The 12,305-nt window shown below is 33.0% G+C and overlaps 1 protein-coding gene across 3 annotated transcripts in view; it reads right to left on the reverse strand.

Annotated features, from left to right (window-relative positions):
* The window catches only part of CSMD3 (CUB and Sushi multiple domains 3), a gene marked incomplete at its 5' end in the record, with an annotated part of 578,503 nt that overhangs the window by 316,882 nt on the left and 249,316 nt on the right, over positions 1-12,305 (reverse strand). For all 3 annotated transcript variants that reach the window (XM_083859670.1, XM_083859669.1, XM_083859668.1), the window contains one exon: positions 10,871-10,958. In XM_083859670.1, the coding sequence (XP_083715796.1) occupies positions 10,871-10,958 (88 nt within the window). The remainder of the gene's footprint in view (positions 1-10,870; positions 10,959-12,305) is intronic.

Here is a 12,305-nt window from a genome sequence, read left to right on the forward strand (position 1 = left end):
GAACTGGTCTCTGTACACTTGCCAGTAACAAGATTCTGAATGTAAGATCTACTAGATAATGAAAGTTATAAGCTGAATATGAGGATTAGCTGATTTAACTGGGTTATGTTTCTCAAGTTGATAGAAGAAAATAGAAGATTTCTAAAAACATGTTTCTAGGTGTTTAGCTGTGATTATGTATGAAGTTTTAATGCTGGCTTTAAAAGGTTTTGTACTTTTTCATATGAAGCTGACATCTGGTGCTAGAAACAGCACAGGACAAAACAAGAAATAAGTCAATGAAAACTTTTTTTGTTGTTTGTTTGTTAAGTTTTTGGTTGGTTGGGTTATTTTTTGGTTGGTTGGTTGGTTGGTTGGTTGGTTGGTTGGTTTTTTAGGTTTTCTTTTTTTGGTGGTTGTTTGTTAAGTTTTTCTGAGAGAGGATTGGGGCAGGGGAGAAGAGGGAAAAGGGGGATTCAGTTTTGAAAAGTTGAATAAATCAATACATAAATGGGTATTCTTGAAATAATTATTTTCCTTTAGTTTTATTATGGTTTCAAATCCTGATTACAGGTGAAAATAGCCAATACATCAGACCTTTCTCTGACATGAATATCTTACACATCATAATTTCAACCTACTGTTTTTAAAGGCTTGTGTGTCACAGCAGCAAAGTGTAAAATATTGTATACATGCACACGACTCACAAGATCTTAGCTACACTGTGAATGCAGTTCTCTGGATATTTTAAGATTAAATGTGCAGTAACTCTCCAAGAATTTGTTATAGCAGCCTTCCTCTATAACATTGTAAGCCATGTAGTTATCTGACCCTCCTTAGATGGATGACATTTTCCTGTCTTTGATACATTACATACTGGTAAAAATAAAAGGTTTCATAATTCTCTCTAAGCAATGTGTCAATATTTACTTGGCTGGAATCTTAAAATCTGGGTTTGATCCCACAAGGTATGACATTCATTTTTGCCAAAAGACATACTAAAAATAATTTTTCTCTGAAGGGTTTGGCTTGCAAAGAACGAGGCCTGGTTTTCTTTCCTTATTATAGTTGGCCACTTTCATGCTGCAATTCTTCAATTCACAAAGGCAGAGAGAAAAATAAAAACTCTGAGAACATATTCCAAAGAATATTTTTTGTTAGGCGATCTATTCAAATGCATCTATGATGAAAAAAAAAAAAAACTAAAGAAAATCAATACTTAAAAAAAGAATTAACTTAAGGGAGTTAGAATGCTAGATATTTGAAAAGGAATAATGTCAGCACAAAATAGCTGAGGAAATCTGGGAAGTACCTGGGCCTTACAGAGACATAGGTACTAAGAAAATGAGGACATGAAAGACGATACAGCCACCTGAACAGACATCTCAGAAAAGAAGGATTTGATAGTGTGTAACAGATCTATAAATTATTCCAAAAGAGTTCCTGTTTGAGTAAGAATGCTTGTGAAAGAATGGGATAAAGAATAACTACAGAATCCACCAAAAAAAGAATTATAAAAGTGAAAAACTGAAAAAAAAGTAAACTTTTTGATTACTTAATGTTAAAGGCCCTTGCAATGTAAGGTTAAAAGGATTTTATTGGCAACTGAGGAAAAAGAGCTACCAGGCAGGTCATTGAGTTGGAGTATATTTCAAAACTGTGGACCACAAAGGTCATCTATAACTAATGTAAAAAAAATTATGCACAGCTGCTACGGGGACTATATGGTTAGGAAAGTTCAAAAGATAGCAATTGCGAAGAAAAGAATATCTTTCTCAAGATTAGATTTTCGTAATTATCTCCTTCAGAAAGTCATGTTGAGAAAATCTGAGCGCCTTTATTATTAGGAAAAAAAAAAAAAGGAACACTTGAAGAAAAATAACATGGAAATATATTTCCTTTAACTAGTCATGGACTGATTTAAAGAGAAAATGCCAAGCAGAATGTACACTATTTTCAAATAAAATTAAACTCCTGGCAAAAACAGGGAACAGGAAAAAATCCCAGAGGTCTGAATGATTATGAAGACTGTACAAATATGATAATTATTCCTATCACCTACACAAGTATAAATAACAATCACATTATGAAGTCCACTTTACTTGTCCAAATCAATTTTGATAGTAAACTCATGTTTCATAATATATGACTATAAGCATATGGCTGGACTCATAAACAGAGTGAGACTGGATAATTTACAAAATCAGTGACATATATACTGTGTGAGTGTGACCTACTAAGGGCAATTAGATATGCAGATGATAAAGTACCAGTCTAAGAAAGAAAATGGAAGAGTAGGAGATCAGTTCCTATGGAAGATCAACTAAAAAAAGACAATTATACAGAGCTTTCAAGAAAATGTTAAGAAAATGAGTCTCTCAGAAACCATTTTTTAAATATTTTGCTGTCATTATCTATCTATACACTCTTAAAAATGGAAATGCTTTCAATTCTTTCCAAATTTTCTAGTATCAGTGAATCACAGAATCATAGAATATTGTGAGTTGGAAGGTACCCACAAGTGTCATAGAGTCCAACTCTTAAGTGAATGGCCCATACAATGATCAAAGGTGAGATTCTTTTTGTTTCTGATGATTTTTTTTATTCCCAATACCTTTAATCTGTGGCCCAGAAGAATTTAGTTAGAAATTAATTTTTCTCTAAAGGAGATGTGATAACTTGTGTACAAAAGAGCAAAGCATCGCTTCCCTCCATTGGAGAGTGCATGAGGCACATGAGGTGAATATGATGAAGATTCAAAAAGGATATGCAAATTACTGGGAGATAATTATTAGCTCTAAGAAAAAAAAAAAAAGAAGATAGGTCATGGGTTTGATGAAGGTTTGTGTGGTGCAGTGACATGGCAACAATTTCAATAGTGTTTTAAGTTCTCATTTTTTATTTTCTTTTTCTGTGACAGAATCTCAAATGATGGAAGGATTATGTTATAGGACAAAGAGATGCTTGATAGGATAAAATTGATTACACCCATTACATGTCCAGAGGTACTGTAGGAGGACATGTGAGGACATACTCAGCCTTCTGGTATGTTAGAGAACTAAAAATTTTGGAGTGTGAAAATCAGATCATGGAAGCTGGTTTTAGGACAACCTCTGAACTGTGGGCAGGTATTAGCTTAGAGAAAACTGGCAGAGTAGTCCGAAAGCAGATTGTGGGAACAAATGACCAAAAATACTGTGACAGTTTGATAAGGAGGGTTTGATTTCTTGACTTATATTTGATCCAAACTGCTTAGCAGATGAAGCCCCCTAAAAGTGTGAGTAGACTATTTCTGCTTTGTAAATTTCAAGAGAACTCAAGCATGATATAGCTATGAAGTTTTTCACTGCTGTATATAATATAGATATAAATCACCAAGAAAAGAAAAATCTCAAGGATAGTATGGAAATCTCAAAAATTTTCAGAAGCAGAATATATTCATAAAGAAAAATCATCTCTGAATGCAGACAACGGCTATTTAATTCAGTATGCTAACACTGACAACCATGAAAAGTTAATGCTTAGAGAAAATCTTTAGAATACAGGAACCATTTATAGTGTATCTTTTCATTAATGCATTTTTATGGTTAATGAACTTTCTGAACTGGATCTACTAATTTAGTAGTCCCTGGGTGACTAAATTAGACTGGGAAGGCACACTGATAAGCAAAAGAGCTTCTTTGGGTATATTAGTCACAAAAGCAAGTTCATACACGATGTGGGTTCATTTGTAAAAGCACAAAGCAATCTTGTGGTGCTGAAATCCAATAGGGAAAGGCAGAAGCACTAAATGCCTTTTCTGCATCAATTTCTACAGGAGATGTGCTCCTAGGTATCTGTATGTACCAACGTGATTTGTAAAGAGGGACAGCCAATAACTGGGAAACATCAGGTAAAAGGAGGCAGCTGTATTCAAGGGCAGGTGGTTAGAGAGCTTTCATCAAAGACTGCTGAAAAATTGAGTCTGTGCAAGGTGGGTATCATCTGTGAAAAACTATGATGAAATGTTCTGACTTATTGTAGAAAGGTTAACAGTACATGAACTTTTTTAAAGGGCAAGGAGATGCTAGGAATCTTACAGTGATCTCAGGAAAGAACATGTGCTCTAGTAAAGCATGAACTAGAAATAAAGAGCATGTACACAAATTTACCAAAGCTGAATTATATTTGATCAACTTGATTTTCTTCTGTGATAAAGTGACTGGCTACATGGCCCAGTGGTAGATGTAGCAAGTGCTCAGTGTAACAGTGCTCAATATCAGCAACGTTTCTGAGAGCACCTTTACTGCAGTGTGTTTTGAGAGCTGAAAAAAATGCACACTGAAAATATATATATTCAAAATTGGCCTGGCAGCTGTGCTAAAAGAGGAATCAGTCACTTCATATTCAGCTGGTGGACAGTAATAACCTGAGCATTAGGAAATCAACAGAGGGTCTGATCCTGTATGATATTTTCATCCTCAGCCTTGATGAGAAGACAGGATTTGTGGATCCATATATTTATGGATCAAACTAGAGTCGGAAAAGTAGCTGACAGACTGAAGAGCAGACCTTCAATCCAGAAGCCTGATGAAGTCCAGCATTGGGAAACAGAAACCTCACTAAACTCAATGAGTAGAGATACAATGTTCTGCATTAGTAATCAGCTGCATATTCTCATCCTGAATAAAACAAACTATATACTTAACAATACTAGAAGTGGTTGAAGATCAAGTGAAATTGTTACTCAGCTGGTGAAGTTGTATCTGCAATATTAAGCCAAATGTTTTGCCCCCCACTTCAAGAGATAGATTGGCAAAAACTCAAGAGTTTGGAGAGTAGTCAGAGGCTAAAAGCACATGACCTACAGTAAAAACTTAAGGCAGCTATGCTTAGTTAGTCCTACAAAGAGAAAGCTAAATTACTATCTAATAGCAGACCATAACGATTTCAGGAGCTGTTACAAAGATAATGAAGCCAAACTTTTCTAAATGTGCCAGATAATATTCAAGGGACAGTTCAGAACATTCAGATTTTACTTTACAATAAGTTTCCTTCAATAAAGGAGGGCAGAGCTGGAACAGCATACTCAAACTCTTGTGAAATCTTTAATCTTGGGAGTTCTCAGGACTGGCTAAACAAAGTCACAGCTGATCTGACTAGTCCTGCTTTGGTCAGGAGGATGGACTGGATGCCCTCTGAATGACCCTTCCAATCAATATTTCTATGACTCAAATAAACTGCTTAATTTTTCCTGAATTAATGCAAAGTTTTTACATATATAACATAATGTGCTAAGGCAGTTCATAACTGAGTTCATAACTCCAAAAATGAATGCTTGACCTGAGTGCCTCTCAGTAATTTTATCTGCAAATTTCTGTTTCTAATCAGACAAAAGATTATTACCATTAGTTTTGCATTTTCATAAAAAAACTCCAGACTTTGGATATATTTTTTATTAGGAAAAATGTATGAATAAATATTAAATAAGGAACTTACTATAAAAATTTAAAAATATAATTTGGTATCTGTTTTTAAAGTTTTCATCGTTTGCCTCAAATTTGGGATTCCTCTTTTAATAACAGAAACTAAAAGCAGTAAGGAATCCAAAATGAACTATAGAACCTCTAAATTATGAGAAAGTTCAAGTTTAAAATTTTGAACGTCATATGATAGTTATACTGAATAGTATTATTTAATAGTTGGCATTTGTATAGCAAACTACCTCATTTTATGTTCTTTCCCTCAATTATTTGATATGTTTTTTAAATTATTGTTGAAAAATAATCACTTATGCAAGGAATCAAAACCATCTTTCTGATGTATTAACTTATTTGGTTCATTCCTGCAACTGAACAGTTTTGAGAGAGGACACCCTTTTTAGCTATAGAAGAAAATGTACAGCCAGAAATAACTAATCAGTTCTTAAATTCCACCTCTATCAAATTGTAAATTGAGCAATATCATATATTGTAATGCTAGCATAAAGAAACAATCAGTATTTCAGCACATATATTATTTCTTCCACCTGCAGTAAAAGAAACTAAAGAGATGTAAGCTATCAAGATTATGAACAGTGAATATGTTTTGTTTAACCTGGCAACTTTCTACACACTACTGATGCATAATATTTTCTGTGAAAGATACAGGTAAGTTCTACTGTTGTCTTTGAGTCCAGCATGAGAACTGAGTTAAGTCACAGCATCTCTCTCAAGTTGAAAACATTCATAGGATCATTTTCCAAGATCAGTTTATACATTACTTGGAAACATCACTGCAAAATGCTAGGATTCCATGATAGAATACCTAAATCTTCCAAACTTCTGATCAAGAAAAATCCTTACTGTGTGCTAAAAAATCTAAACTGAAGAGTAAATTTCAATTTCAGAGGATTTCCTGACATTATGGAGGTCATTGGTAATTCTTCTTAAAAAAAAAAAAAAAAAAAAAAAAAAAAAAAAAAAAAAGTGTAATATTTTCTCACAGAGCTTGTAGTGTCAGAAACTTGTCCTTGACAACGGAACTGCTTAACTTTTAAAAACTGATAGGTGCACAGATCCCTTGTAACCTAATCTCATATGTCACACTCCAAATCAAGTTTTGCTAATTTTTAAAGATGTTTGGCTTCAAGTTTCGGAGTCTAGAAGCTCACCTTGCCTATTTGCAGGGAGGGATAGGTGATTCAGAGCAGATTTAAGGAAGATCAAGTGTGAAACTTCTAGTCAATCTAGTCAATTAATTCTGAACTTCATTCTTCCAAAGAAAAAAAAAAAAAACTAGAAATTAATTTATAGTATAAAATAAAAAGCTATTACCATTATTTATACTGTAAGTCAACCTGTTGGTAAAATAAACTGTCTTATGATAAACTTCATATTCTTCCTTCTGTCAGTAGAATAAGTATTTTTAAGACTACATCAGCATTTTTGCCAAACAGTATTCACTGCTTTGTCACAATACAGGTTTGATCAGAATCTCATCTTTAAATCCCAGTGAGTACTACAGAGGTAGACACACTACAGAGGTAGAGGGATGGAGATGGGCTCGTTCATTCATACCATGAAGACAGAACTTTGAGATGATGGTGGAAGAACATCATAATAAAGCACCTGTTCAAGGATAATTCAGTCTGAGTATGTTTATTTCACTAGAAATAAAGAAAAATAAAAACAAGACCATGTGAAAACTTTTTATCCATTACCTCTTATATTTTTTACATAGTGGCATTGATTCTAAAACTGGACACATGGAAAAGATGTTTATTTTAGTGGATGACAAGTAAAGTAAAATTGCAAATACCAGCCAAATAATCACTAGTGTGTATAAAATTTTAAGAAATTCCTAGGGAAGGGAAGTTTTCTTTCTGAAGTAGAATGTTTTCCTCAGTACAAGAAAAGCTGGCAGCCATAAGTGAGTCTTCTTGACTTTATTTCAACATGCAAAAAACCTTTTATGCTCAAATAGGCATCTAGCATCAGAAACAATGCCTTTAATAATCCAAAATACAGCTATGGGGAATTTTCATGTTAAAACAAAATATCCAAAAGGGTAAAAATGGAATTACAGGCCCCAAATAATGTCATGGAATGCTCCAATTTGTCTTAGAGCTTGAATTACAGATTTTGTAAATCTGTGAAAGAACCATGTAAGAGGAAATTAATGTGCTGAGAGCAAGTAGTGTTTGTAATCAGAACAGAAGTAAAACTGAAATACAATGCTTCCAAACCTACACCTTCAAATTTCAAGGAAGCTAAGGAGATGTGACAAGAGCATGCTCTTCTCTAAAATTTATTAAATTCTGCAGAAATCAAATTTTGATTGATCCTAGTAAAGACAGAACTAAATCCTTCTCCAAAATACTGCGTTTTCAAATGAAGTCATTGTAATTGGAGTTGTCACTTTCTTTTCAGAAACGAAAAAAAAAAAAGGAGAAAGTTTAAAATAAAGCTATTTCCTTCATTAAAGAGAGAGTGACTTCAAGAAGGAAAAGGTGAACGTGTGCTATTTTTCTATCTGCCAGGTATAGGCCAGCCTGGAAAAGACTTTTCACAGTACTAGATGTTTCTAACTAAATGTAACATGATAATTTGTAACATTCTTACTTTGGAAGCTTATGAGGCAATTGAACAGCCATTATCATAATAGCAAGAATTTAAACTAGGTTAACTTAAAAAGGAATTTTATTAACTCTTCTGAATTTTTTTAGTCTGCTTCTGTTCCCTGTAAGACCTTTATCAATGGTCAATTCGTTCAATTTGTTCATCAAATGTTCAGTTTGAGCTAAATTTACATATTTTACTAATGGGCATTAGTGCTGCTTTTTACAATTATAAATCCAAACAGATAATTTGGGATTTTTTGCTTTTTTAAGAGAAAAAAATGTCACCAAGATTAGTGAGAAATTATGGAAAAGAAACACTGGAAAATATATTGACTCTGGTACTTGTCTATCTTTTATATTTATTGTTCAGCAGTTTGGATGTCTTCTTTCATTTTGTCATAAATGCATTTGAAATAGGAAAGCCTGGTACACCATCCCAGTGCACAGTGAAAAATAATGCTAGCTGAAATCCTAACATTTTGGTCTAAAAAGAAAGATGAGGGCACGATCATCATATCTTTTTTGAGGTACTGCCCTCACATAGGTTTAACTAGAATAATCTTTGTAAGTAGGTCTTTTCGTGATCACTTGCAGAGATAACACTAGGAAAGAGCTGGCAGGTTTTCTGTCAAACACTGTTGCTCTCAAGCCATATTTTTGAAGATAAAATACAAAACACTAGCCAAAGTAATGATTCTAGAAAGTATGACAGTTAAATACAGCTCTTTTTTTTATTTCTCTGAAAATATCTTCTTTTTTTTTTTTTTTTTGCAAACTAACATTAGAAATTACATTTTTATAAAATCAGTTATAAAGCTTTCTCAGATGCACATTGAACTCTTGCTTTTCTCAAAACTACAGAAATAGGGGGACTATTATGATAAATTGAGAAATTGTAATAACTGTTTTCTAGCTAGCACATTTACTAAGGATGTAATTTTAAATCCTGTGTTCTGCTTGACTACTGGGAGAAAAGACAAAATAAACACAAAAAAGTACAAGAAGTTATCTAAAAGAATGAATTATCATAATTTTGTAAAAACTCTGTACGTCCAGATTAAGAGTTATCTTCATATGCTTAGAATTCTGCTGTGTGATATGTACAATACAAAATATATAGAAAACAAGCTTGAATGCAATAAAACCAATTAATTTTTTAAATTATCACTTTTCTACTTCTTTCTTTTTTATCATTAATGTGTCTTATATTTTGTAAACAATGTGAAATTAACATATGATGTGAAAAAATAACGTAGCTTTAGATTTTTTTTAATATAGTCTAAAGTGTCTTTACATGTCAAATATAAAATAAATTGCATGTTGTCTTGGATTTTGTAACCAAAAAATGATTATTCTATTCCACCTGTTGAAACTTGTTTGGGGAGGTGTTTTTTTTCTTTATCTGTTGTAACTCCAGGAGGGAGGGGGTGACTGCCTTTCTGATAAGAAGCCAGGTGTTAAAACTGGGTGATCCATTTGTCTTATCTCTGTTCACCTTCCCATTACCTCCCAAGCCAGCTGTTAGAACCAGGTGGGGCATTGTTTCTTATCTCTATTCATCCTCCCTGGAGATATCTTCTGTTAATGGGCCATTAAAACTCACCAATGACATGACACATTACATCATCCCACTGTGAGATGCTCTACCCAGGGAGGAGAAGCCAAACCATTTTCACCTATACAAAAAGGAGCCACAAGTGTCACCAGACATCAAGTGTTCCCACAGGACTTCCGAAGGAAGACTGGACCCATCTCTGGACTCTTTTCTCTACAGGATCATTTCTCCTTCCAACAGGTCCCCACTTTTGAACTGTTTCCAACACCCTGACCAACAAAGTGTCAGATTGTATTCTGACTCTGTCAGTGGTCTTTTGTATTATTGCATTTATTTTATTTTTTACTTTTTATTATTTTATATTTTTACTTTTTTTTTCCTTCTTCCTATTAAATTATATTTCTGACTTGGAATGTCTCACTGGTTTTGCTTTCAAACCACTGCACATGTTAACTCTTTTAAAGAAATGTTCAACTATTGAAAAGGGAAAAAAACCACAAAACCTCAGAAAAGAGATTAAAATTAATCTAAAACATTCTCAAAAATTCATTAGGTATGTGTTTACTCATCAGCCACTGGTGATACTGTAATTAGGAGTCAAGTACACTGAGAAAACAACATAGACTCTTTTGAGAGTAGTGAAAGCCTTTTTTATCTTACAAGATAAGGAACTTGAAAGATAGCTATGAATAGAGGAGGATATATAAAAATTAATTTAAAAAATAGTCTGAATTACGAGTACTATATGAGTACTGAATTAAGAGGCCAGTATGAGGCCTACTAGAGAAATATGTCTGCATGTATCAAACTTCTGGGTTCCCAAAAAATTACCGTACTGTAATTTATTAGAGTGAATGAATATTTCTGTAAGATCTGAGATTTCTCCTCAGAGATTTTATTGTTCTTCTTGTGCTATATTCAGCTTTGCTTTGTCTACTGCAAAAGCCTCCAGTACAACATATATACTTAGTATTTATAACACAGTATTTACATGATAAAATAACATAAACTTACCTTCAATCCTATTTTTGTCAGATTTTCAGAGATATATGATCTCTTCTAGGTAGGTATTTTATCTTTTGGATACTAAGTACATGATATATTGCATTACAGAGCTTTATATACAATTCCAGTGCACATTTTACTAAGAAGGTCATTTTTGAACAAGTACTCAGCAACAGTAATACATTTTCAACATATTAATTTTCCAAGTTCAATATTAGAGAAATGATACATTGGAGGAATTTATATTTTACCTAAAATCTGAGCCTATCCGTTTTCCATTTTCTGGTTCTCCAGGATCTGGACACAAATTGGACGCTTGTTTAATACCTCCCTCATTTACTGGAAAAAAACAAAACCAAAACAACAAAATAAAATAAACAAAAAAAAGAGATAACCATTTTAGAAAATTCAGAGATAAGTAATTAAAAAATATGAGAGCATTTATTTTAATTTTAGATCTTTTAAAACAGATTTTCTACAGAATATGATCACCCATATAAATTCTAGTTTCAATATTTTTGCCGCCCCTATAATAAACAAAGTATGTATTTTCTTGTTTTTTTTCTAAAAAACATAGTACAAGTTTTTTATCATTTGTATTAATCAGCTGTTTTGTTTGCTTACAATATTATTGAATTCATATGGAAAGGTTATTTTTATTATTTCTTTAGAAATATTAACATTTAAATGAATGTTCATCAGGTTTAGGGCTGTAAGATTGTATTCTGAACATACACCAATAAATGTCATCTCCACTAAGAGCTGACCTTTTCACCTTGACTTGTAATAAAACTTGAATGCATAAGCTCTTGCTGAGAGAATTGTCCTTAATCAGTATTGAAAATATATATATACCCCAAATATGGTGATCTGAAGGTAAACTCAAAATGCCAGTTTGATTTGCATACATTTATCTTACAATAAACTAAAATGGATCTTCAGAGAGAAACTTTCTGTAAATCATTCTCTGCGTTTTTCCAGAAATATGTATGTAACAATCTAACCATATCTCAGCGTATTCAATCACCTATTCACAAAACCAGAAAATTAGCAAAAGATGTTAATCTGTTATTGATAAATTCATGGCTTGACAGAATTTTTTTTTTAAGCAAGTAATTTGTATTAAGCAGAAAAAATACTTTAACCTTTATTTATCTTTATTACTAATGAACTAGACCAATGGATTTGCAGAATTAGAATTTTCCTTCCCTTTAAGGAAAAGGTTTGCATATAATTAGGGTAACCACAGTACTAGATTTAAAAAAAATAGATTCTAACTATACTTTTAAAGAGTGTTCATTAAATTTCAGCTTTTAATGAAGAGGAATAAAATTCAGAATCCTTGGAGGTTTCTCTTCCTTGAAATTTATCTTCTTACATGCACAGAAAGGGAATTGGTTTGGTACCCTTGAGGAAGCCAAAGGCCAAATGCAAATGTTGTACAGGCTTAAACAGAAAACATCTCAACATAGAACACTGCTCAAGAAACCTATCAAGCTCAGTGCTTGTCAGCTGGAACCAAAGTGTTTACTTTCCTCTGTCCCAAGATACCTGTTACATGTCAAAGGTTGCTCTAAAAATACACCAAGGCAATGTCTGTTCATCTGGATTTCTGTGTTCACGGGACTTTGGGGCCAGGAGGAGTCTTCCTCCTGGTTTCAGATTTCAATCTTTTCCTTCTCCAGT

Source organism: Zosterops lateralis (assembly GCF_965231275.1).
Source record: "Zosterops lateralis genome assembly, chromosome: 1".
Taxonomy (NCBI): Eukaryota; Metazoa; Chordata; class Aves; order Passeriformes; family Zosteropidae; genus Zosterops; species Zosterops lateralis.